At 49.6% G+C, this 21,558-nt stretch overlaps 12 protein-coding genes across 12 annotated transcripts; 7 read left to right on the plus strand and 5 right to left on the minus strand.

The window, feature by feature from the left end:
- Window positions 1-307: 307 nt before the first annotated feature.
- On the minus strand, window positions 308-641 carry AA0111_g1307 (hypothetical protein; the record flags this gene model as incomplete). Its single annotated transcript, XM_028646952.1, has 2 exons — window positions 308-471; window positions 545-641. The coding sequence occupies 2 exons, from the start codon at window positions 639-641 to the stop codon at window positions 308-310; spliced, it is 261 nt and encodes an 86-aa protein (XP_028511368.1).
- Window positions 642-1,448: 807 nt separating this feature from the next.
- On the plus strand, window positions 1,449-2,129 carry AA0111_g1308 (hypothetical protein; the record flags this gene model as incomplete). Its single annotated transcript, XM_028646953.1, has 1 exon — window positions 1,449-2,129. The coding sequence occupies one exon, from the start codon at window positions 1,449-1,451 to the stop codon at window positions 2,127-2,129; it is 681 nt and encodes a 226-aa protein (XP_028511371.1).
- A 404-nt stretch (window positions 2,130-2,533) lies between these two features.
- Window positions 2,534-3,886, minus strand: AA0111_g1309 (hypothetical protein; the record flags this gene model as incomplete). The annotated part of the gene is made up of 1 exon (XM_028646954.1): window positions 2,534-3,886. One exon carries the CDS (start codon window positions 3,884-3,886, stop codon window positions 2,534-2,536), a length of 1,353 nt encoding a protein of 450 aa, XP_028511372.1.
- Window positions 3,887-6,538: 2,652 nt separating this feature from the next.
- On the plus strand, window positions 6,539-6,922 carry AA0111_g1310 (hypothetical protein; the record flags this gene model as incomplete). The annotated part of the gene is made up of 1 exon (XM_028646956.1): window positions 6,539-6,922. The coding sequence occupies one exon, from the start codon at window positions 6,539-6,541 to the stop codon at window positions 6,920-6,922; it is 384 nt and encodes a 127-aa protein (XP_028511021.1).
- A 60-nt stretch (window positions 6,923-6,982) lies between these two features.
- On the plus strand, window positions 6,983-7,954 carry AA0111_g1311 (hypothetical protein; the record flags this gene model as incomplete). The annotated part of the gene is made up of 1 exon (XM_028646957.1): window positions 6,983-7,954. One exon carries the CDS (start codon window positions 6,983-6,985, stop codon window positions 7,952-7,954), a length of 972 nt encoding a protein of 323 aa, XP_028511020.1.
- Window positions 7,955-8,594: 640 nt separating this feature from the next.
- Window positions 8,595-9,504, minus strand: AA0111_g1312 (hypothetical protein; the record flags this gene model as incomplete). The annotated part of the gene is made up of 2 exons (XM_028646958.1): window positions 8,595-9,391; window positions 9,453-9,504. The coding sequence occupies 2 exons, from the start codon at window positions 9,502-9,504 to the stop codon at window positions 8,595-8,597; spliced, it is 849 nt and encodes a 282-aa protein (XP_028511023.1).
- Window positions 9,505-9,871: 367 nt separating this feature from the next.
- AA0111_g1313 (hypothetical protein) lies at window positions 9,872-10,844 on the plus strand (the record flags this gene model as incomplete). The annotated part of the gene is made up of 4 exons (XM_028646959.1): window positions 9,872-10,134; window positions 10,199-10,428; window positions 10,492-10,593; window positions 10,645-10,844. The coding sequence occupies 4 exons, from the start codon at window positions 9,872-9,874 to the stop codon at window positions 10,842-10,844; spliced, it is 795 nt and encodes a 264-aa protein (XP_028511022.1).
- Window positions 10,845-11,950: 1,106 nt separating this feature from the next.
- Window positions 11,951-13,004, plus strand: AA0111_g1314 (hypothetical protein; the record flags this gene model as incomplete). Its single annotated transcript, XM_028646960.1, has 3 exons — window positions 11,951-12,034; window positions 12,083-12,387; window positions 12,437-13,004. The coding sequence occupies 3 exons, from the start codon at window positions 11,951-11,953 to the stop codon at window positions 13,002-13,004; spliced, it is 957 nt and encodes a 318-aa protein (XP_028511025.1).
- Window positions 13,005-13,829: 825 nt separating this feature from the next.
- AA0111_g1315 (hypothetical protein) lies at window positions 13,830-15,783 on the plus strand (the record flags this gene model as incomplete). The annotated part of the gene is made up of 3 exons (XM_028646961.1): window positions 13,830-14,499; window positions 14,551-15,258; window positions 15,311-15,783. The coding sequence occupies 3 exons, from the start codon at window positions 13,830-13,832 to the stop codon at window positions 15,781-15,783; spliced, it is 1,851 nt and encodes a 616-aa protein (XP_028511024.1).
- A 545-nt stretch (window positions 15,784-16,328) lies between these two features.
- Window positions 16,329-17,900, minus strand: AA0111_g1316 (hypothetical protein; the record flags this gene model as incomplete). The annotated part of the gene is made up of 1 exon (XM_028646962.1): window positions 16,329-17,900. One exon carries the CDS (start codon window positions 17,898-17,900, stop codon window positions 16,329-16,331), a length of 1,572 nt encoding a protein of 523 aa, XP_028511027.1.
- A 545-nt stretch (window positions 17,901-18,445) lies between these two features.
- Window positions 18,446-19,819, plus strand: AA0111_g1317 (hypothetical protein; the record flags this gene model as incomplete). The annotated part of the gene is made up of 1 exon (XM_028646963.1): window positions 18,446-19,819. The coding sequence occupies one exon, from the start codon at window positions 18,446-18,448 to the stop codon at window positions 19,817-19,819; it is 1,374 nt and encodes a 457-aa protein (XP_028511026.1).
- Window positions 19,820-20,284: 465 nt separating this feature from the next.
- On the minus strand, window positions 20,285-21,463 carry AA0111_g1318 (hypothetical protein; the record flags this gene model as incomplete). Its single annotated transcript, XM_028646964.1, has 1 exon — window positions 20,285-21,463. One exon carries the CDS (start codon window positions 21,461-21,463, stop codon window positions 20,285-20,287), a length of 1,179 nt encoding a protein of 392 aa, XP_028511029.1.
- Window positions 21,464-21,558: the final 95 nt, after the last annotated feature.

Raw genomic sequence — 21,558 nt, forward strand, 5'->3', positions numbered from 1 at the left:
GCTTTGACGGAGAATACGACTTGTTCTTTTACGCTAACACTTGCTGTCCAATCTCAGCCACCGCCTATCCAGATCTTCTGCCCGAGCATCTCGTGTGTTTTTTACCATCTGCGAAGCGAGCCGGTGCCTCGAGGCGAGCCGGTGGCTAGAAGCAACCAGAACATGACTTCGGCAAAAAAGGACTGTGTGGCTGCTCGTCGGTTCTCATGGGATTTAACAAAGTCGTATTTTGCATGATCGCTAATCTGTACCGCCTTTTCGGGTATCCCGTATCAGATTTCTTCCGCCTATGAAAGTCCCAACTTCGTCAGCGTTCTTCCGCCCCGCTCTCCCTGTCGTATTCGGCATTATTCTCTTCGTTATCTTCTTCCCCTCCTTCCTCATCTGGCAATTCATATTCCTGGTCTATTTCGTCTTTTGCTGGTGTTTCAGGTTGTTCATCTTCCGAACTCGATTCGCCTTCTGTCATTCCTGCCAGGTGGTATTAGCAGATGTTCAATATGTACTCGAGCGATGAAGTAATGAACAACAAGAAAAGACTTACCGGGATCGCCTTCACGCGTCGACCGATCGCATTGCGTACATGAGTCTGCGTTTTCTTCGTTGAGCCAGCGACATACTTCGCATGGCCACTGAGGCATCGTCGATAGGCTGCGGAGGGCTCCAATCGGAAAAAGGGCCCACCGGATAGATGAAAGAACCGGCGGTGCCGCTCTTGAAATCAAGGTATACTAACGGGAAATATCATGAATGCCGAGACTGATGTACTGGGATGCCACATTATAGTCTTCCCAGGGTACGGTCTTTTCGCGTTGGCCTAACCTGCGATGATTCTAGTGTTAGACTCGAATTGTGTTAACAGTATTTATTGTGAAGGCCTCGCGAGTTTGATGTGAGACTCTATCATTGTCTCATTCATACAAAGCACTGTTCGATGGTACGCATGCATCAACGAGCGCAGATATTGCCTAGACTAAAAACATTGTCCACAAAGCGAGAACCATGTAGATTGACGCCACAGATGAATCTACCAGACAGATATCTACCAATCGATAGTCAAGTGGTGGATGCAAGGAAATTGGTTGGTTATTCCTCAACCGCGACACTTGGATCAGCATGGACACAAGTGAGTCATTGATGGACAGCCGCACGCATTGGTAATTCTAAACTAGTATAGAGAAACCAATGTAAGTCACCTGCTCCTAGTGAATGGCATGTTTTCTCGCGTCGCAGTCATCTGCACACTCCGCAAATCTCTTGCTAAGTCAAAAAGCTGTTTCGTTCCAGTTACCCCTCTCCACTGAAGGTTCAGTCCGCAACTCAGTCTCAACATTAATGTTATGCGCGGAAGCAAACTTCTCAAAATACGTAATAAAGCCGCCAAGTTTCGTGCTGCGCTATCAAAGAGTGCACCTCTAACAAGATCAGTACCGGGTACTCCTGCAACCATGCTCTTAGACCACTGTCCAAACCAAGACGAAGCAAACAATGAGATTGACGACTGGCTATCGTCCGGTTTGCGGTCGTACGTCGAAGAAGGTCAACGTATGCGTGACGCAGCAGACGGCATTCCTCCCGCAAGAACCTCATTCGTACAGCGTGGTACCATGCACGCGCTAGATAGATACGGCGAGCGTTCTCATTCTCTACCGCCTGAACGTTGGATGAGAACTCCTTCCGAGCCACACCGTGACAACAATGCAGATACTCCGCCTCGCACACATGAGAGTCTGCGCAACGCCCAAGTAGAACGTCCTGTCATCATCAATGGCGAGGGTCATAACATTCACATCAACTGCGGTCCTGGGCAGCAAAACGTTCACTATAGTGGATCAAGCGACGACCGGGACAATTACGATAACGAGAGGTATGATGATGACGGATACAGCGACGACGGTTACGATAATTACTACGATCACGGCGACGATGAAGAGAATGACCGAGATTACGACGCAGGTTACCAACAGTCAGGGCGTAGCCGCGATGCTCGTGATAACGGTCGCTTCCACGATAGGTACAGCAGCCACACTCGCGGTCGTCACATGCCTTACTGTGAATGTCGAGATTGCCAGCCTGATTTGACCCCTGATGATGGAAGTAGCTCTAGCGGGTCCAGTGATCATTGGTAGTCGTTGGGTAGGCTATGCGTCTTGCAGGATGTCGTTAAGATGAGTGGTAAGCTGCAATTTCCACTAATTGGGTGCGGACAACTTGTATCATCTTGAGAAATATCTTACAGCTCGATTGTTTTACATGCGATTACCTTTGTTGGAGATAACATTCGCCAGGAAGCTTTCGCACCATACGTATCATTGAAGGAAACATTCAACAGTTTGGTCATAGTTAGTTGATTTGCACATAGACGTTCAAGTTGGTGATGATAGAATCAAACAAATTTGCTTACCCTTAGGTGCCATTATGATCACAACTACTGATACTACTATATTCTGATATATGAGAGTTACCTGGATATCCACGCCCTTTCCAATATTGCTTTTGTCGGAGGAAGCTCCTTATCCGAACAAGCACATCCTTAGTCCCAAAAATGATCAACAATCTCTTTCGGCAGCGCCCCGATCCGCTTCTTCGTCTGGTATATTTTCATGTCGTCACCGCTCATTGCCACCAAGACTGCCGACCGCTGTTCGGTCTTCTCGTCGACCGTCTTCCGCAACAATTGCAACAGCGTTACAAGCTTCTGAAGCACCTCCTGGTTATCTGCTTCCCAACTCTCAAAACCCTTGTAATTGTCTTTGTGGTCGCCTTTCTGAGTGACACCCTTTATTCGAATGTCTCTTCGCTTGTAGGTCCCATCAAAGGCCGCGTTGTGCTTCCCACCCAGGCAGCAGGTGGGTGTTCGACCGAGCCACATTTGATCGAGGGGCAGAGAGCTAGTATTGCTTTTTAGCTCCATGATATGGTGCTGTGGAACAATTTTGCCTTGAGGAATGACTATCGTGCCCTGAGACTCATCGCATTGAATGGTCTCGGCGTTGTAGTCGCCTGGATCAAAGCTGGGGTGGACAGTCGGCAGCACATCAGGGTCTCGTGGCGTTACAATAGTCGGATCGTATGCATCAGCCTCATGACGTACGACTAAAGTTAGAGAGCCAAACTTGTACTTTAGCATTCGGTGATGAGTCGTCGCATCGTTGATCCCGGATTCGGTGAGCGCAGCCTCAAAATTCCGACCGTATGAGTTACGCGTCGATCTAACTTTCGCGTTGCGCACCTGTCTGCCGATGAAGAGGGTATTCTTTTCGAAGTCAAGATGGAGATGAAACTCTTGGAAAGAAGTTCCCTTCAAAAACTTGATCAAGTTAAGTATTGTGGTGCGGTTAATCACAATATCCACGTCGTTCAAGCGAGTATAAGGGTTCATCAAAGCCATGGCTTGGAAGGCGGGTTCGTACTGGTATATTGGAGCACGTTCCGCGTGCTCGTTCATGAAATGATAGCCAGTATCAGGCGCGACACAAAGTGGAAAATCTTCTGCCCTTAATCTTTTGAACACTGGGGGAGATCCAGGTACAGAAATCGTGGTCTTCTCTTTATCCATGAAGCTGTAGCTGCTGACAAGAGTGTATCCATCTGCCGAGGAAACCGTTTCTGGACTTGCGTGGATATCGGCGAATGTACCCTCCCAGACAAGCATATCCTCGTTCGCGTTATTGTACATGTAGGAGTACCATTCCTTACCCTTTTGCTTGGCAAGCGTCTCGAAATTTGGACCGCCGTATTCGCGCTTGCCTGTGTTTCTGTTGATGTAGTTTTTCCCGTGGACCAGAGATGTCGAGAACACAGGGTCGGAGGCAGAACGAGGGCGACCGAGATAGAGTGGTTGAGCAGGAAGTTCCAGATCCGTGAGAAAGGCGCCTGGATTCATTGCCACTATATAAAATGGTTGAACTGGTTGAATGAGAAGGTAGAATTGGTGATTGAAGGTCGCATATGTTGAATGATGTTGTGATATATACATGCAGGGAGAAAGGGCTTCAGTCTCCAGGCACTCATTGTGCTGAGCAACCATCGTGCTGGAACGAAGGCACGTAGTGAACGTAGAGCTTCATTAGCCTATGGAGACCCCGTGGCTACCGGAGCCGCCGTACTCTGAGCTCCCAGCTTCAGTGAATGCACAAGCGTAAGTTCACATCCGCGATGTGTGCTTATATATCTAGCTAAGACGATTGCTAGTTTGCGGAACCTTTTGTTGCCATGCTCGTGACAATGCTTGCGCTGCAGGTCTATGACAAGCACTCATCACGTCTGGTAAGTGCCGTAAAAGTACTCACACATCATCAAAAGCTTTCTCTTGAAGCTCGAATCATAGAAATACAGCAATACCAGTTTGCTATGAAACCCTCGTTGGCTTCTTGAAGAAATCAGCTATAGGACGTCGCATGATCTTGAACGCTTTGCCATGCCTACTAGACTGCACGACCCCCGCTCTTCTAGGTCGTCGGGTCTTCAAATAAGCTCGGTTTCTTGGGGTTTTTAGCATTCCATTTTCGATGGGAAGATCAGGGACTTTTGAGCCATCCCCAGAGTGTAGTTTCTTGCAACCCTTGCACCTTTTGCCATTCCTGCTCATGGCTCTGTTTTCGGGCATCGAATGGCGTCGTTCTCTACTGCCGGATACATTTCCTTGTTGTACATGAAGATCAGTCCATACCCGACTTCTGCTCTCCCACGGTTGTATAGCTTCTTTATCTCCTCCTTTTTCGACTGAATATAATAGTGATTCAGAGGGTGCGCAGTTCGGATTCTGTCGTCTCCAAACCTCTAGCGCATTAATATGTACTTGTTGCATATCTTTCGCATTGTCCTCGTCAAGGAGGTGCGTGCTGTTGCTTTGCAATTCTGGGCCGACGTCACGATCAAGCTCAGCATCGGGAATTTCCTCACGCCGGGCTCGAGCCAGTGCGCAATGGTAATCAATTCTGGCGTCTGCAAGCCTCAATTTTTCATCTTGTAACATGGCTAGGAAGGCTGACTTAACAACCTCGTCCCTGAACTCTGGAGGAACACCGTCGTCCCAGGGCGCCCAAGCTGAGTAGTGATGGCACATATGCTCAAATATGGTACGTGCCTCACGCAAAGCGTCTGCACAATCTTTTACGTTCTCTTTCTCAAAACGTAAGTTCCCAATTGGCTGTTCAGTTTCGAACTGTCGCGTGGTACCTCGTTCCTGTCCTTTGGGAAGCCTTGTCTCGTCGACCGCATTACTACGTATTAGATTTGCTCGCTGCCAAGCACGAAGCAACAACGCACCTACATCTTCCCATGCATCTCTGCATTCTTGCTCCGCCACGTTACAGGCTATCCAAAGGTAGGATTCATCCTCGAATATATGATTGAGGTTTTCTCGCGCAAGATACACTCGGCTTGCTAGAGCTCTTCGCTCCTCACTTTGCTGAGCAACGGGTAGATGCGACGATATCTGCATCGTCTCATCCAGCTTCGCGAGCTCCTCATCTAGTCTTTCGACATCTTTCCACCCACTTGCCTTCTTTTTCTTAGTTTCTTTTGCCGTTTCATTGATTTCCATCCATAGGTACTTGTACTGGCGTTCTGCGACGATCGCTTTGTGGACGTTATCCTCCAAGTCTTGTGAGACAATAATGGCTGGTACGACTTTTTCACCGTCGTTTACACGTACTAGACGAGACTCTCTTGAAGAAAACAAATTTTTCGGATCGTGTCCACCCTCCGGCAACCAATCTTGCGGTGCGCAAGTTGCCATCTTGTCTTGACAGGACTGCTTGCAAAATGGTCATATCAAATGTCTTCTTGATCACTGCAATATTGCACTGCTTTGCTAACAAAGAGCCTGCATCGGCGTCGAACAACAAAGGCGCTCTTTCTGTTTTGATAGATGTGTGATCTTTGTTGTTCTTACACATAACGCTTTGGTCTTTGAGGTGCCAAAGGGAAGCCTCTCTAAGTAATTTACGTACTAGCGTATTCCAACGCAGCATTTTCCGAACTTCCCGAACAGTAAACAGTCGGAAGTGAGCTTCGAGCATCGTTATTCTCGCAAGAGCGACAAATAGTAGCCTTATGTAAGACCAGCTATATCCCGATCGCCTCTAGTCACGGTCTGTTTATGGTGTTTGCCTCGTATTGATCCCCTGTCATAATTCGATGCCAGAACTCTGACTCGGCTTCATGATTCAAGCTTGAGGTATTGAGTATACTCCATGGATTTGTCAGGTCTGGCCACATAGATTCGTGAAGTTTTGCTGGTATATATTACCGTTGCTTTAGTGTTGAACACGCTTTTCTTGATGCTTATAAGATCTCCTTAACGGACTTCCTGGGATTGTTTCACTTACATAATTTGGGTATGTGGCTGGATTGACCTGGCCATAGAACGCAACGGACGGGCTGCAGATGCGAGCACATGAACGACAATGCATAGGTACTTTCACCTCATAAGTCTTGCGCAGACAAACATTTTAAATGTCCGCCTTTTCTTCAACTATACCTACAACTCACCTCCTACGACACACTTTCATATACGTCGTCAGATTCAACCATGGCAGACAACTATCAACCGATCTACATAAGCGCCACCGAGGCCCCTCCGCAGGAAAGTATATCGAGTGATACTCTGTATGATTGGAACTTCCCCATTGTACGCCCTTGCGAAACACCAGTCTTAGAATCAGATAGTCACGGTGTCGAAGATGATATCACCGAGTCTGTAGTGAGTAGCCCAACGCCCTCGGAGCTTGATATGCCGGTGGCAAGCAATTGGAGAATCGCTGGCCCGGCTTCACTAGAGGTTCGGCGGGAAATCCAGCGAGGCTCGCTCATCGCTGCACCAATTCCACAATTCGCGAAAGACAAGAACGGGAAGGGGAGGTTGACAGAAGGATCTTTCAAAAGCCCAAAAGGTATGATGCTTATCAAGAAATAGCCTTTGGTCGTGTACGGTGTCGATCGGGACCAAGGCCGACTGCCAACGAAACTGTATTGTATGCAGCGCCATACTTACGGAGAAAGTGGGTTGAAGAAAGGAGATCGTCTGAGAGAAGATCATCATCTTCACGTCAAGCTTATCCCGCCCGGTAAGAACAAGAATGATAAGGGTGACGCACCGAATGGTCCTCTTCTTATCCGAGAATTATACAATACGAAGTTCGTCTCGGAGAACGCGTACCTAGAATTCAAGAGTATCGTTGTCGTTGAACTGGACGAGCACGTCGACCTGGACGGCCGGCTAGAGCCGAGCAGCTGGTTCGATTTGTTTGGGCTGTACATCTCTACCATTGTGAGCGCTGCAAACGATCAGCTGAAAAGTACTCCAAGCCACAAGGGACAGGCTAAGACTATTGTTAATAGTCTTGTCAACGCAGTCGTTGAGAGCTTGGACGGGCCAGCCGGCGCAGTCTCGACAGGTCGACATCAAACCAGCGCTTTGGACGAAGTCACACCTCCGACCCAGATCGCACATGGTGAGGTCAATAAGCAGATAAGCTCAACGAACACTTTTGCTCAAAATCAGCTGATCGAAACATGCAATGGCAACATCAGCCAGCAAGCTACGGAAGTGCAATATGCTCGCGAACGTTCAAAAAACTACGGAATACGCGAGCGCAGTAGGTCCCTACGTAGATCATATGAGGAAACGTCTTCCGAGCATGACAATCGTGTCCGCAATTATCGGTTTTCTCTCGATTATGGAGACGAGCGTAGACGTCCGGGAGGCGATTGGCAGAGTAGTCGTAGGGAAGATCGTCATACTGTACGAGACTCGCGGCGCGGTGGCCGAAATCGTCGATCCGAATATAACGAGAGTCCTGTACTCGGTGAAGATGCCCCTGCTGAGCGGGAGTATCATGGAAATGACCGCCAATTTGATCGGCTTAATGGGTGGAGGCAGGGGCGTGTTGGCGGCATGAATGCGAATCGGCGAGATGGGGGCTCAGGTAGAGATGGCAGAAGGTGATGGGCTCAATGCTAACAGTGCGCTTGCAGAGAATGTATAAAGACGTGGTGCCGGTCTGGAACGAACAGATACGTGAGACACGAAGTGGCGGGGAGATCACATCTTCGCTCTTGTTCGGATATTCGAAGCGTAGGGATCCTTCTGCCCCTGGCAGACAAACCGCTCTGGCTTTACGCTTGGAAGACGGTGTATGAAGATGACTTCGCAAAGCAAAGGACGGCGACGCGACCTCAGATGTGATGTACGCGCGTCATGAGAGATAGATATATTCTCAAACGGGATGCCGCTTTCGGCCGCCCGAACTTAACCATTTCTACATAGCCACAGCTAATTCTCTTCAAGTAAGTTCTAAATCTTTGAAAGTATCGCGCACAATGCTCGCGTTTGCCCACCAATGTGAGGGAGGATCGCTGTACGCAGTAGACTGACATCGCAACGCCAGAGTAGGGAGCAGCCATCGCGCTTTTCCATCTTCTGATACATAAGTGACAATTCTCTACTCTGATCTCAAGGTGGCATCATTCTCACAACAGATAGGTATTGAGAAAGACGATCGAAAACATCAGCCCACTATAGCTAGTCGTCATTTCGTGGGTATTCGCCGTAGAGAATCCTGGTTATCAAGCTATAACGAGTGCGTCTATCCTTTGGTCATCACACCACCGCCATTAGCACCAATCACTTGTCCCGTGATCCACCCAGCCTCAGGCATACACAGTAAGCCGACAACTCCTGCAACCTCATCTAGATACGCCGGCCTCCCACCCATGTCCTTCGCTGCAGCGATGGTATCTTCCGAGTCGATACCTTCTCTTGTCGCAGCCAGTGGCGCCATGTAGTTGAGCGACCAGACCTTCTCCAACATTTCTTTCGGTAGACCCGTATACATACCAGTAGCCATTGCACCCGGATTGATTGAGTTGACTGTGCAGCGTTCGGCGAGCTCTCGTGCCCATACTCGTGTCATTGCTTCGAGAGCGCCTTTAGTGCCAGCATAGCAAGATTGCCACCAAAAGCCCATTGATGTCGTTATGCTGGAGACATTGATTACACGGCCGGATCTATCATGGGGCATATATGGTAGTGTAGCCTGTAAAATAAATAACGGTGCGCGCGCGTTTAACGTGAAGGTTGCTTCGAAGTCTGACAAGGCAACTGAGCCCATTGGTGCTGGGTTGACGATGCCCGCGTTGTTTACTAGTATATCGATCTGAAACTTATCGCCGTCACTGAAAGCCGATTTCACCGCGTCGATCAGTTGGTTTGGGCCGTGAGGCGTAGTGATGTCGACCCTTACTGGTAATGCCCGGACGAAATGCTGTTGTTCTATCTCTTGGGCTAAAGTAGTCGCGAGCGTACTGGACGATTCTGAAGCGTAGTTGATGACGATATTTACTCCCTTGGAAGCCAGATGACGTGCTAAGGCAGCACCAAACCCTTTCCAACGCTTGTTAGCCCCATATTTGGGTAGCTATCGAAGAACAATGATGATACATACCCCGTGATGCGCCAGTGATTATCGCAAGTTTGTTTTCCAAAGGCCTTGTCATGATGCAAGTAGTGGTCGAGTTGACATGTTCTAGTCTAAGCGCGACCTTCTGAATGCTAATATGCATACACAAGTGACAGCAAACCTTGCATAAAACCCAACAGGTTGGTGGCGACATACCCTGGATGCTGCATATGGCATATCAAACATTTTTCAGGGACTCTGATCCTCCGCGGATGCGGAAGAGCATGGGTATGATCCAGCTCCGAGTTCACATGCTTGGCCAGATTAGCGGGAAGGAAATGTAACTCAAGTGTCAATCACACATTCGTTCGATCTTTCACGTTTCAACATCTCACAGCAAATTATCCTCATCCCGAATTGCACGTTACACTCTTCAGACCACCTTTTCAATCCAGTCTTCCACCATGCGGCTAAACAATCGCGTTGCCATAATCACTGGCTCATCCCAGGGGATTGGTAGAGAGATCTGTCATCAATTTTTCGTTGAGGGTGCATTGCTTGTATGCGCTGATCTTAAGCCAATCGGAAAAGGCGAAACTACTGCTACGCATGAATGGATTGTCAGCGAAGGCGGGCAAGCCGTCTTTGTCGAGACCGATGTCAGTGTAGCCTCCAGCTGGGAAGCACTCATAGCGAAGGCTGTCAAGACATATGGGAGGCTTGATATGTACGTATAAACTCGCATTATAGCCACTTATCTGAAGGACGTAAACTTATAGCAACAATTACAGTGTGGTAAACAACGCAGGCATTTGCGCTGAGGCTAGCAACCCGCTGCCCATCGATCAAGTCGACGAAGACATGTTCGACGCTCACATGCGCATCAACACACGAGGCGTTTTTCTCGGTTGCAAGTATGCCGTTCGACAGTTCAAGGTACAAGAGCCACGATCCAACGGTATGCGCGGCTGGATTGTGAACCTCGCTTCCATGGTCTCCAATATCGGAATGCAGGGACTTAGTAAGTCATCCCGCGCAGGAACTAGCGAGTGATTTGTTTTTAGCGTTGGGCTTACGTTTCCAGCTGGGTATACAGCGTCTAAGGGTGCCGTTGCAGCTATGACGAGAACCATTGCACTGGACGTCGCGAAAGGAGGCATTGTGGCCAATTGCATCGCTCCTGGATGTAAGTCAACTCTTTCGGTGTGGAATTGGTCGCCCTGACGCTCGTTATCAGTTTCTCAAACCGCCATGCTTGATGATGCGCTTGGTGGGGCCTTGTCCGCCGCAGCGGACGCTGTCAAGGCCTCCATTCCTCGCGGCAGCTTTGGGCACCCCACCGATCATGCAAGGGCTGCGGTGTATCTTGCTAGCGATGATGCGAAATGGGTTACGGGGCAGGTATTGAATGTGGATGGTGGCTTGACCGCGCAGTGAATCATTCTCCTGTAGCATTAGGATCGTTGCAAACATGACGGAGTCGTTGAGGCATAACGCATGTGCCGTGCTTGGGAAGGTCTGGACTGCCGTTCGGCTTTGCGAATAGAAACCTGTCTAGAACATCTGAGCTTTCGCGACTGATGTAGCTCCATACTGATTGTGGTTGTGCTTGCATGGTATGCAGTGTGCCGGGAGCGGGCATTTTTCAGGGATGACGCGCCACACCCCGTTTTGTCCGCTCTTCCGTCTTCCCCGCGGCGGGGATCCGGGTGGGTTCCCCCCGTTCCCCCAAGCTTTCCTCACTGTGACGACTTTTCTCCCCTCTCCCCGATCCGGTTCCCTATGAGTCTACTCAAGACCCTGTACCGCCGGTTGTGGCTCGTATTGTAGTGGGAATACTGGTTGTCGCTTAGAAGCCTCACCATGGGATCGGCAGAGTAACGTGGGGGGAAAATATGCGCCTGGACTCGAAAGTATCATTACCATGCCGCATCCTCGCATGTCACGTACGAGATTCACGCTTCATCGCCAGCCTCGGTTACGCGACCTTGTCACATCATAATCGGTGGCCTAAGCGAGCGTGCTTAGCAGCGCAGAGCCCTTGAACGTCTAGGATAATCCTGCGAGGTACTGCTTTGGGGAGTGAAAATGACCGCGACTGGGTCGTTGCTTCAGCAAGAGAGATACCCAACGTTGGAACGTGCCATCTCGTCTCAGGTTGCGAGGAAGATGTGTGTAAATCTCAAGAAAGATTTCATCATTGGGGATCACTGAGGGCGCCATATGTCAAGGGGTCCATGGAAGGGGGCGTTTTCAGGCAGAGGTGTCTAGTTGCACCGCAGACATAAAGTGGCTATGGAGAAGGGCACGAGAACTCACAAAGAGCTATGTCCGGTCCTACGTCTCCCCAGTTGGCATTAGCCGTCCTCGTTCTCTTACCATTCGATGTCCTAACTTGGGCTCTTCGTTTCCATGTCCGGCTTTCGCGAAAAGCATGGGGGCCAGATGACTGGTCTATGGTGGTAGCAATTGTGAGAGAATAGTTATCACAATGATCTATTACGAGTACTCACGTTCCACAGCCACTCTTCATCGTGTCAACCATGGGCATGCTAGGGATCGCTTTCACAGGAGGTGGGAAAAGGGACAACGAGCTTACTGCAGATGAGAAACAAACCGCAATGTTCGTACGTAAGATGAAAGATCTACTTAGTTGCTTCGCTGACATCTCACAGTGGTGGTTCATGATGCAGACCATGTTCTGTCTAGCTGCCATTCCAGTGAAATGGGCCATCTGCTTTACTTTGCTCCGCATAGCCAATGGCAAGAAGGCATATGAATGGTCGATATATACCATTATGGCCGCAGTCGCTGCCGTCATGGCTTCGACGACTATATATGAGTTCTTTCATTGTACACCTATTGCGATGAATTGGAGAGCGGTGGAAGGTGGCTCTTGTAAAGCTCAAAGCAACATCACTGGGTTCAGTTTTGCCCTCTCGGCAGTTTCCATCTTCTCGGATTGGTTCTGCGCCATCATGTAAGTTCGCTTGCGACTCAATGAGCTCTGTTAACTTATCATGTCACAGTCCTATCCCACTACTCTGGAATGTCCAGATCGACTTCCGGGTCAAGATATCCATCATCGCGCTCCTCGGCCTCGGTATATTCGCGTCAACTGCGGCCATCGTTCGTCTCACTGTGACTGTTAACCTTAGTGCGACAACGGACTTCCTCTACTACGCTATGCCAGTAGCGGCCTGGGCACATGCAGAGTTAGGTCTTGGGGTAGTTCTTGCCAACCTTTCGGCTTTGCGCCCGCTCCTCGAGAAGGTGCTCGACATCGGTTCCGCCTTGCGCAGCGGCAGCAAGAAGCGCACCGGCGATCAAGCGTCCGGCGATCGATATATGGAGCTCGAAGAGGGTATTCGCAATAGAAAGTCCGCAACGCTATCAAAAAGGCTGAGTGTCATGAAAGGAAACGGTGCAACAAGTAGAGGCGAAGAAGACTTAGACGGTAATTCATCCCTGGGAGAAGATGACAGGTCCACAAGAAACATTATGAGCACCGATGGACGACCAAACGCACACAGTATTCAGGTTGATCATGAGTATGAGGTCAGCTACGAGAGTGGAAAAGGCTCATGGAGAGCTTGAGTTATGATTGAAGAAACCTGAAAGTTAACGGTTGATCTATTGGTACAAAGAAGGGGCTCGGGGGTTTTGCCGTGATGGTGATTTTATAGTAGGCTGCGTGAATATGGTAATAAGCTATTATGGTTGAGCGCCTCCTACTGAGAGTATGCGTGAAGTGAATCTGCTCCAGGTCTGCATCTGTGCCCGAACTTCCGCATTCTATCCCTCCTAGGGCTGGCTTCTTGGGTTTTGCACATATACCTGTGATGATTGGGGACCTGTGGCTTGGGATGGAACAGGGCCCCTGTCGTCAACGCATAGCTAATTAGCCATTCTTGTGGTTAGTACCGACGCTCAGCAGTCGTGTAGCGATGTGCATCGCATCCTTGTCCGCCGCAGGTATCGTAGCCCTTGCGAACATCGGTCACCACTGATCATTGGACGGATGCCCCCACCGTCGACCCTTTATCAGTGTGTTGAGGCTAACATCAGGCGGCCTCGCGCCTTTTCGCGACTTGCGGCCTCCACAGTCGAGGCCAGATATGTTCATTGATCGGCGGGTATATGTTAGTCACTACCCTTGCGGATTAACGTACCTCAAGGTCTGTCTGAATACCGTGCATACGCTACTGCATCCAGTCACGAAGTGGCGAGTCTGAAGTTGATCCAAAGCATGACAAAGGGGTCGGTCGTATCTCCAGATATGCATATCTCTTTGCATGAATCATGATGCCATCTTGTCTTTGGCTAATATATCCCCCTAGTACACCGATATTGACTTGTATCCTCGTTTCTGTTTTTCGCATATCCTTTCCAGGTTTCCACAAATCAGCCTCATCAAACACAATGCCCAGTGTAGGAAGCGACAACAGTCCACCAGACATTGTCTCTGAGAAGGCGGTCCCAGAGACTGACAATCCTCTTACCTCCCTCGACTCCGAAGAGGCAGACAAGCTACGTTCTGAAGCACTTTCGACCGATGTTACCAAGCTCAAAAACGGCTATTTCTCCAGTCCAAGGATTGTAGGGTCATTCTTGGGAACGGGCATCGTCGTTGTTGCGACCTACTTCCAGTTTCAAGCCCTAGCTGCCGCTGTGTCTTCTGTCAACGCAGATATCGGACCCAGCGCCAATATCGCCCTTGTAAATACAGTATGGACTGTGTCACAACCCATCTCGCTTCTGCTGTTCGGTCGGCTCAGTGATCGCTTTGGTCGTCGCAACTTTGCCTTGGGTTCCTGTGTGCTTGCGATCGTCGGCGGCATAGTTGCAGCAACAGCACAGTCTATTGAGACGTTGATCGGAGCAGAGGTCATCATGGGTATTGCCTCTGGAGTACCAGCGGCTTATCCACTTCTAGCTGGTGAGCTAGTTAGCAACAAACACAAGTATATCGGCACTGCTCTGGTTGTCGTGCCTAATGTCATTGCAACGGGATTTGGGGCGTACATTGGCCTGCGGCTGGTCCAGGTGGCTAGCTGGAGATGGATCTTTTACATATATATCATGATGATGGGTAAGTCAACTCGAAAATGCCTGATTTTAACATACCAATGACAATGCGTAGTGCCCGGCGCTATCTTATGGTTCTTCTTTTACCACCCACCTTCTTATACCCAGCTCCACGGGAAAAGATCCAGCAAACTCGCAGAGCTTAAGAAGGTTGACTGGATGGGCGTCGGTCTTCTTGTGGCTGGCTTAGCTCTCTTCCTGCTCGGTATATCGTGGGGTGGTCCGGCGCAACCTTGGTCCTCTCCAAGAATTCTCGGTCTATTACTCTCGGGTGCTGCAGCCATCGTCGCATTCGTCCTTTACGAAGTCTTCTTGCCGCCAGCACAACCGATCGTTCCTATGTATTTCTTCCGCGACATGCGTGGCTTCACCTGTTTGGAGGTTATTTCAGCAACCTACGGCATCATCAACATCGCGCTCTTTGTCATGTGGTCGCAACAGGTTGTCTATATCTTCGGCTCGACTGTGAGCTCGTGGCAGGAGACCGCTTGGCTTTCAACGACAGCTGCATTCGGTCTTTGGGGAGGTATAGTCATTCTCGGGCCGCTCATGTCATGGATCGGTCACATCAGGTACCAGATCCTGATTTCCTCGATCTGGATGACCGCTTTTCTTGGTGCGATGGCCAGCATCACAGTAGAAGACAAAGCTCGCGCAATCGCTTTCTCGTTTCTCGCAGGCTGGACTATCGGGTGGGGTGAAGTCATAGCAGCAATCGTCGTACAGTATGTAGTCTCCGACCAAGATCTCGGAGTGGCGTTTTGTAAGTTTTCCCTTTCCATGTGAGATGTGCGATGCTTGCTAACAGTGCTCAGCTGTCATCTCAGCATCCCGTACCATTTTCGGTTCCATCTTCACTGCTGCCTTTATCGCAGTGTATACGAACAAGGTGCCAGGCTATCTCGCACTGATAGTACCGCAACGTGTTCTAGCGGATGGGCTACCTGCAAGCTCCTTGAGCGCACTTATGACGGCTGCAGCTACCGCCAATCAAACGGCTCTTCTCGAGATTGATGGTATGACACCGGAGCTGCTTCACACCACCAATATAGCTGTTAGCGACGCCTACTCCAAGTCATACGCCTATGTGTACTACTTTGCTGTAGCTATTGGAGGGCTCGCAATCATTGCATCGCTATGTATGCGAGACTTTGATGAGTATTTGACCGGCCACGTGTCGAGGCAGCTATACCACAAGAGAGACACGAGTACTGATCCACTGGAGGTAACGACGCGAGAAGTCGATGAAGTTCAGGATGGTGATATTGAGGGCAAGATGACAGGCTGAGATCACTGATATCTGTAGGAGGTCAGGCTTGGAATTAACCTTCAGTACGAATGACTTTGTGCGCTGTAAGGTTTACGCTATTCAGGTTTCGGCGCTTCATGGGAAAATACGCTGTCTTTACCCCAGTCACGATATACACTGAAGTGCTTTTCAGATGCGGAAAGGCTTAGCGTAGAAAATGCCGTAGAAGAAGCTCCTCTTTCTTCCTGTAGAACTTGTGATTTGATTTACGCGATATATGGCAGGAACATGTGGGACCAACGCAGAGGCACCACTTACGCTGAAAGAGCATAATCCGGGTTCGAGAGCCGAGCGGCCCGAAGAGAGCGTGATGCCAACGAGGTTGAAAGCGGAAGGGACGTTTGGTGTCCATTTCCTGGGACGATACCCGCCGAAGCACTAATCGCATATGTCATCGAGCCTTGGCGTGTCGTCATTCAAGTCGTTCACGACGCGCTTGTTTCGCGTCAACATTGTTGCTCTGAACGCGCAACTAAATTGCTGAAACATACACGTTCGTATTCTGGTCACTAACCATATGCTAGTCACGGTTCGACGGGTCTTATCTCTTGCATCCGAGTCTCGATCCGCCGCCGTCTATCCCCTACCGCGCGTTCGCTGACGCTGGGCCACTGCTCCGCTTTCTCCGACTTTCGCGACACCGGCTGTGCTATAGACTCGTATACTGTTGATGGAACTCGACAATTCTCAATTCCATCATCCCACACCGACTCGTCCGCCGAGCTCGAAACATCGTCATCGGCGTCCAGCGCCCGCTGCCATTTTTCTGCCATGTGCAGCACATATCCTGCAGGCTTCAAGTTGGGCTTAGCATTAGCATCGATGCCTTTTTTCCAAGCCTCTACGGCATTGTGATCAAGACTCTTTATCTTGACTGTTGCATACTCCTTAAGGTCGTATGGCATGTTTAGACTCATGTTATCATCTGAACCGACGATGGAGACATGCGCCTCTGCTGCTGCTGCCAACTGAGCCTCATGTGTTGCTTCTGCGCGTTTCACTAGTCCGGCAAGCCCATAACAAGTCCGAACATGATCACGGCTGAACTCTTCCTCCAAAAGATGCTTTGATGCATCTGGTCGATCGACAACACCAGCAACATATGCCGCGAGTCCTCGTCGGAAGGTGTCGCGATGCTGCTCGTGCCGTCTTTGAGCTTCACGCAGCTCCCGACGTGCTTTCTTCTCCTCTAATTGGATGTAGGCCCGGATGTTCTCTAGTCGTCCTTCAAGGGCGCCTCTGCTATCATGCTGGTCCTTTCCAGACAAGAGCTCGCCTATCAGTCCGCATTGCACAAAAACATCCTGGAGGATATCCTCCACTGATAACGTAGCATCTTCCCAGGCTTGACGAGCAAGTTCGGCAACTTGTTCCAACCTTGCTTTCTCCTCTTTGAACGTCCTTTTTGCTTTATCTAGCTGGTTCGCCTCCTGCTGCATGCGCTGGACGACCTTGTTCTCCTCAGGGGTCGGTTTTCGGTCTCCCTTGAGCTTCACCATACCTCGCATGCGTTCAAGAAGATATTCTCCAAAGATCTTGTTTTGCCTCAGTGCCTCATCCATTTCCCGCAATGGTGCGTCTTTTGCGCGCCGATATGCCCGCCCAGCTGACACCTGTTTTTCAATCATCTGAGCTAGCACATACGAAACTTTCATCATCATTATTGGCGGCTTAGAGCCAACCTTTTTCAACAGGAACATTTCCGAAGTTCCATTAGCGTAGAGCTGCTCGACACTTGCCTGGCTTCCAGTATCTTTATCCTCTATTCTAATTAAGGGAGACCTCAGACTTGCGTGACCGTCCTTGCTTGTGTCTTTGGGATCATTTGTAGTTTCTGGACCCTTGTCCATCTCTACTCCTTTGCTCGGACACAACAATTTTTTATCGGTTGAAGATTTACTTTCTTTGTTGTCATGTTCGATAGCTGGTAGCTCTTGCTGAATATCATTGTCGAATTTGGCGCGTTTATTTTGTTTTTCTTCCCCTGCTTCTCTTCCACTGACGGTTTCCGCATCATCCACTGTGAGTTCTCGTTTTCGGTTACTCTCGATCTTACTAGCTGCGTGTTGGGCGTCTCGCTGACTATAGCCATTCATGTTAGCCATACTGTAGTATTTGTATCGAAGGCTCAGGAAGGGTTGATGCTCGGTAAATGTATGGTCCAAAAGGAACAAAGCACCATTTCGCATTGTCTGCGCATTGTTCTTCATCATCTCTCTAGTGCGTGAGCTATTATTCCTCGATGAAGTACAGTCGAGTGGTTATCATCTCATCAATACTCTGAAGATAGCTACCAGTCACTCAAAACATGTGAGCAACAACGTCTACGTTGTACCTTGCACCGATCTGCTGGCATCCGTGTCTCCGAGTAGGGCGATCGATCGTTCGGCGGACGTTGTGAAGAATACCACTCTGTCACCAGCGACGGTAAGATCATTCCGCTTCCACTCTCAATGTTGACGAACTATGCTTTTGTTTAAGTACGTAAAGGCACTATCAAAGATCACCACAAGAATATTCCCACGGTTCACATCAAATCTTACCACAAGCATACTACAATCTCTGTAGTCCTGAATTAAACCAGGGTGCTTCGATCTTGTTTCCTTCCCACATTCAGGCAGCTGTCTCCATTAGATTGACAATGGGAGGCCATATCAATAGAGTCCATCCACGGGGACCCTCAGGTGTTAACAGACCGCTTCCAAGGCGCCGAAGCGCAAGGTATTCGAGACTCATAAGAAGCGATGAGGAATTGGACAGACGCCTAGAGCTAGCGCTGCCAGTTGGTTGGGACGGTCTGATCATCGATCAATATCCTGACGAACAGACCGAAGCGGTTTATCTTGTCAAAGCTTCAAACATCAGGCAAGAGCGCATACTAACAGAACAGCAGATATCTGAATTCAGGCCAGGCGATTTGGTACTCGCAAGCGTCCATGAACCGACTACTGATCCTAAGAGCAGAGTTGGAGATGACAGTATCACAGCCACGATGTTTGGCAAGGCAGTGTCTAAAGATCGTTTCCACATTCTGCTGGAGAAACATCCCAAGCATGGGGTATTCGCTCCAATCGGATCACGCGGTTCAAAGGGATTGCACGGCCTCAGTGAAACGGAGCGACTTTGTCGAGTTGGCTTTCGTAAAGCAGGAGAACATTATGATCGTGACAGACTTACCGATGAAGACCCTGAGTTTTTGTCCCTGAACGTTCCCGTGGAGCTTGCACAGGGCGTTCTGGATCGTTGGTCGTTCTTGGATCTCTCTTACCGAACGTCATTATATTGGTCCTCAAACATTCGATTCAGAGGATACCTTCACAGATCAGATACACGAAGGGTACTCGAACTTTGCGAAAGTATGAGCCGTGTCAACTTAGCGTCAAGTAATGGAGCTACGCCATCAATCTCTCCTCCAGATAGGAACGCTGTCACAAGGCCTGACTCACCTCGTAGTGCCGATTCTATAGAACAAGACATCGATCTTGGCCCAGTTCTCTGGGAGATGACAGGTCGAAATGACTACGAACAATCAACTTCCGACAAGCCAGACTTGGACGATAACGACGACCCGGATCGACCGAAAGGCACAGCAGAAGAACAAAAGAGGGCATTTACCAAACGGAACACGGAAGTTGCATCAGTCGTTCAAGACCTAGTGAGAGCCGAAGAGAAACTCTTCAAGGATGTGAATGATGCCACTCTTCTCGCAGCCCAGGCGGAGATACATGCTAGAAGAGCACTGATAGATTATCAGGACATGATGTCGGCCGGTACAGCAGGAGAGCATGCCCTGGAGCTTTTCAAGAATGCGGCCGAACAAGCCGTACTAGATCGTGATACGGCACGAGAGAAGAGGGACAGATTGACTGCATCAGTTGAGGAGGTACTGGCGCATCCAGAACTCAGGCCCCGCGTACCTGCTGGCACAGACATCAACGAACAGCGACTGACTATTATCAATAACGCCACCAAGTCGCTTCAGGATCGACTACAGAGTATCGCCAAGCAAAAGTAAGTGTTTATAGTTGGCCCGCTTACGTCACTAGACATGACTAGTCACGGCCATAGTCAAACGTAATATGTTGACTTGCTACAACTGGCATTTGGCATCGAGAATGCTCATCAGTGCTATCAACTAGCAATGTGTACGTTTCCTTTCTTTTGCGTTCAAGCGTTCATTAGCGGTAAGCAATGAGATTCATCAATTGCATTTGTCCACTGACGAGTATTGCATGATGATTATACAACAGCTCTTCCCGCCAATATAGTGACAATGGCAAGTCATCACGGTGACTCCCATGTGAAACATTGCAGTAGCTCCCAGCACAACACAGGAAATTAGGAAACTGGGCATGAAAATGTTCATATTCGTAGGACATTTACAACGGTCTTGAAATAGGACATAATAAGATATTGGGTATTATCGCATCAAAACATCGTCAACTCCACAGCGCCTCGCTCTTGTTCTCTTACAATAAATTCATGCTCGCGTCAAGTTCGATCCCTCGAAAGCATCATACCATCCCTTCATCTCCCACCTCCGTGACTGCAACCATTGCTTCGTCTTGGCATTTTCGTAGATGTACGGCTGCTTCCACCACTTCTCATGTACACTGACCAGACCTTTAGCAATGTCGTTGTCGTTGGGGCAACGGATGTTCCAGGTATAGGCAATCTCCCGCCAAGGCATGGGTCCGTCCCAGCGATGCGCGTGGTTGATAAGGTTTTGCTCGGGATATCGGGGGTCGAAAGAGCCGGGTGTGTTGAGTAGCGTCTTGTAGTACTCGAAGACGGGAAGCGAAGGCGCGAGGATGAAGAACCCGGCGTTCATGTTGCCGGGGCCCTTGAGACCTGTGCCATGTGTAGGCGGGAAAGCATGGGACGAGTCCCAGACTTCGGAGTTGGACGCGAGGAGGTAAGTTGAGGGCAGATCGGTATCGTTGGACGGCTTGGTAGCGAGAAGTTGAGCGGCGGGGTCGTCGAATACTGGGTCGAGATTCTTGAGCAGCATGGAGTCGCCGTCCATCACGACGATGCGATCGTACTGGGTCATCTCCCAAACACGCAGCTTAGTCATTACGTCGTCCCATCTGTGCACCTCGGGATGGACCCAACTATCGTTGGCAGTGTGCAGGAATTCTACAGCATGAACGATGGCGCCATCCTTCTCCAGCCGGTCGCGTCGTGCCTGGGTGACGGTAGGAGTGACCATGACAATGACATCATGCTTTGTGCGCGTCTCAGGTTTATGAATGAACTGCCAGATGAGGATACGGATGGCTTGGAAATATTTGTCGTCCTCCAAATTGTCTGCATCGCCATTTGGCTTAAACAGGTCGTCGCCTTCAGTGGGGACTCCCGTGAGGAAAGTAACGTATGCTAGCTTTTCCGGCCTGTCGGTAACAGTGACGTTGGCTTCGAGATAGGGCGGTGGTGTGGGAATCGGTGGCGGCTTCTCGGGTTCGGCGGCTTTGTGGCTGATTAAGGCCGGCAAAGGAATTTTGTCGAATGCGCGCGTTTCTACAGCGAGAAAGATGCATGTCGACAATATCACTACTGTCGCCAGTGTGATCCGGATCCATCGAGGGCTTGTGAAGATGTTCCAGGGGCTTGGAGACTTCATCCAGGCGGGCTTTGACCCACCCATGGACGCCAGCATGCTGAAGATACAAAGAAGTGCAAAGTCTACGCAAATTGACAGCAGCGCAGCAGGCTGTATTTCAATCTCATCCCTTTCCACTCCGGTCCCGTAAG

This window comes from Alternaria arborescens (assembly GCF_004154835.1).
Source record: "Alternaria arborescens strain FERA 675 chromosome Unknown contig_2, whole genome shotgun sequence".
Lineage (NCBI taxonomy): Eukaryota > Fungi > Ascomycota > Dothideomycetes > Pleosporales > Pleosporaceae > Alternaria > Alternaria arborescens.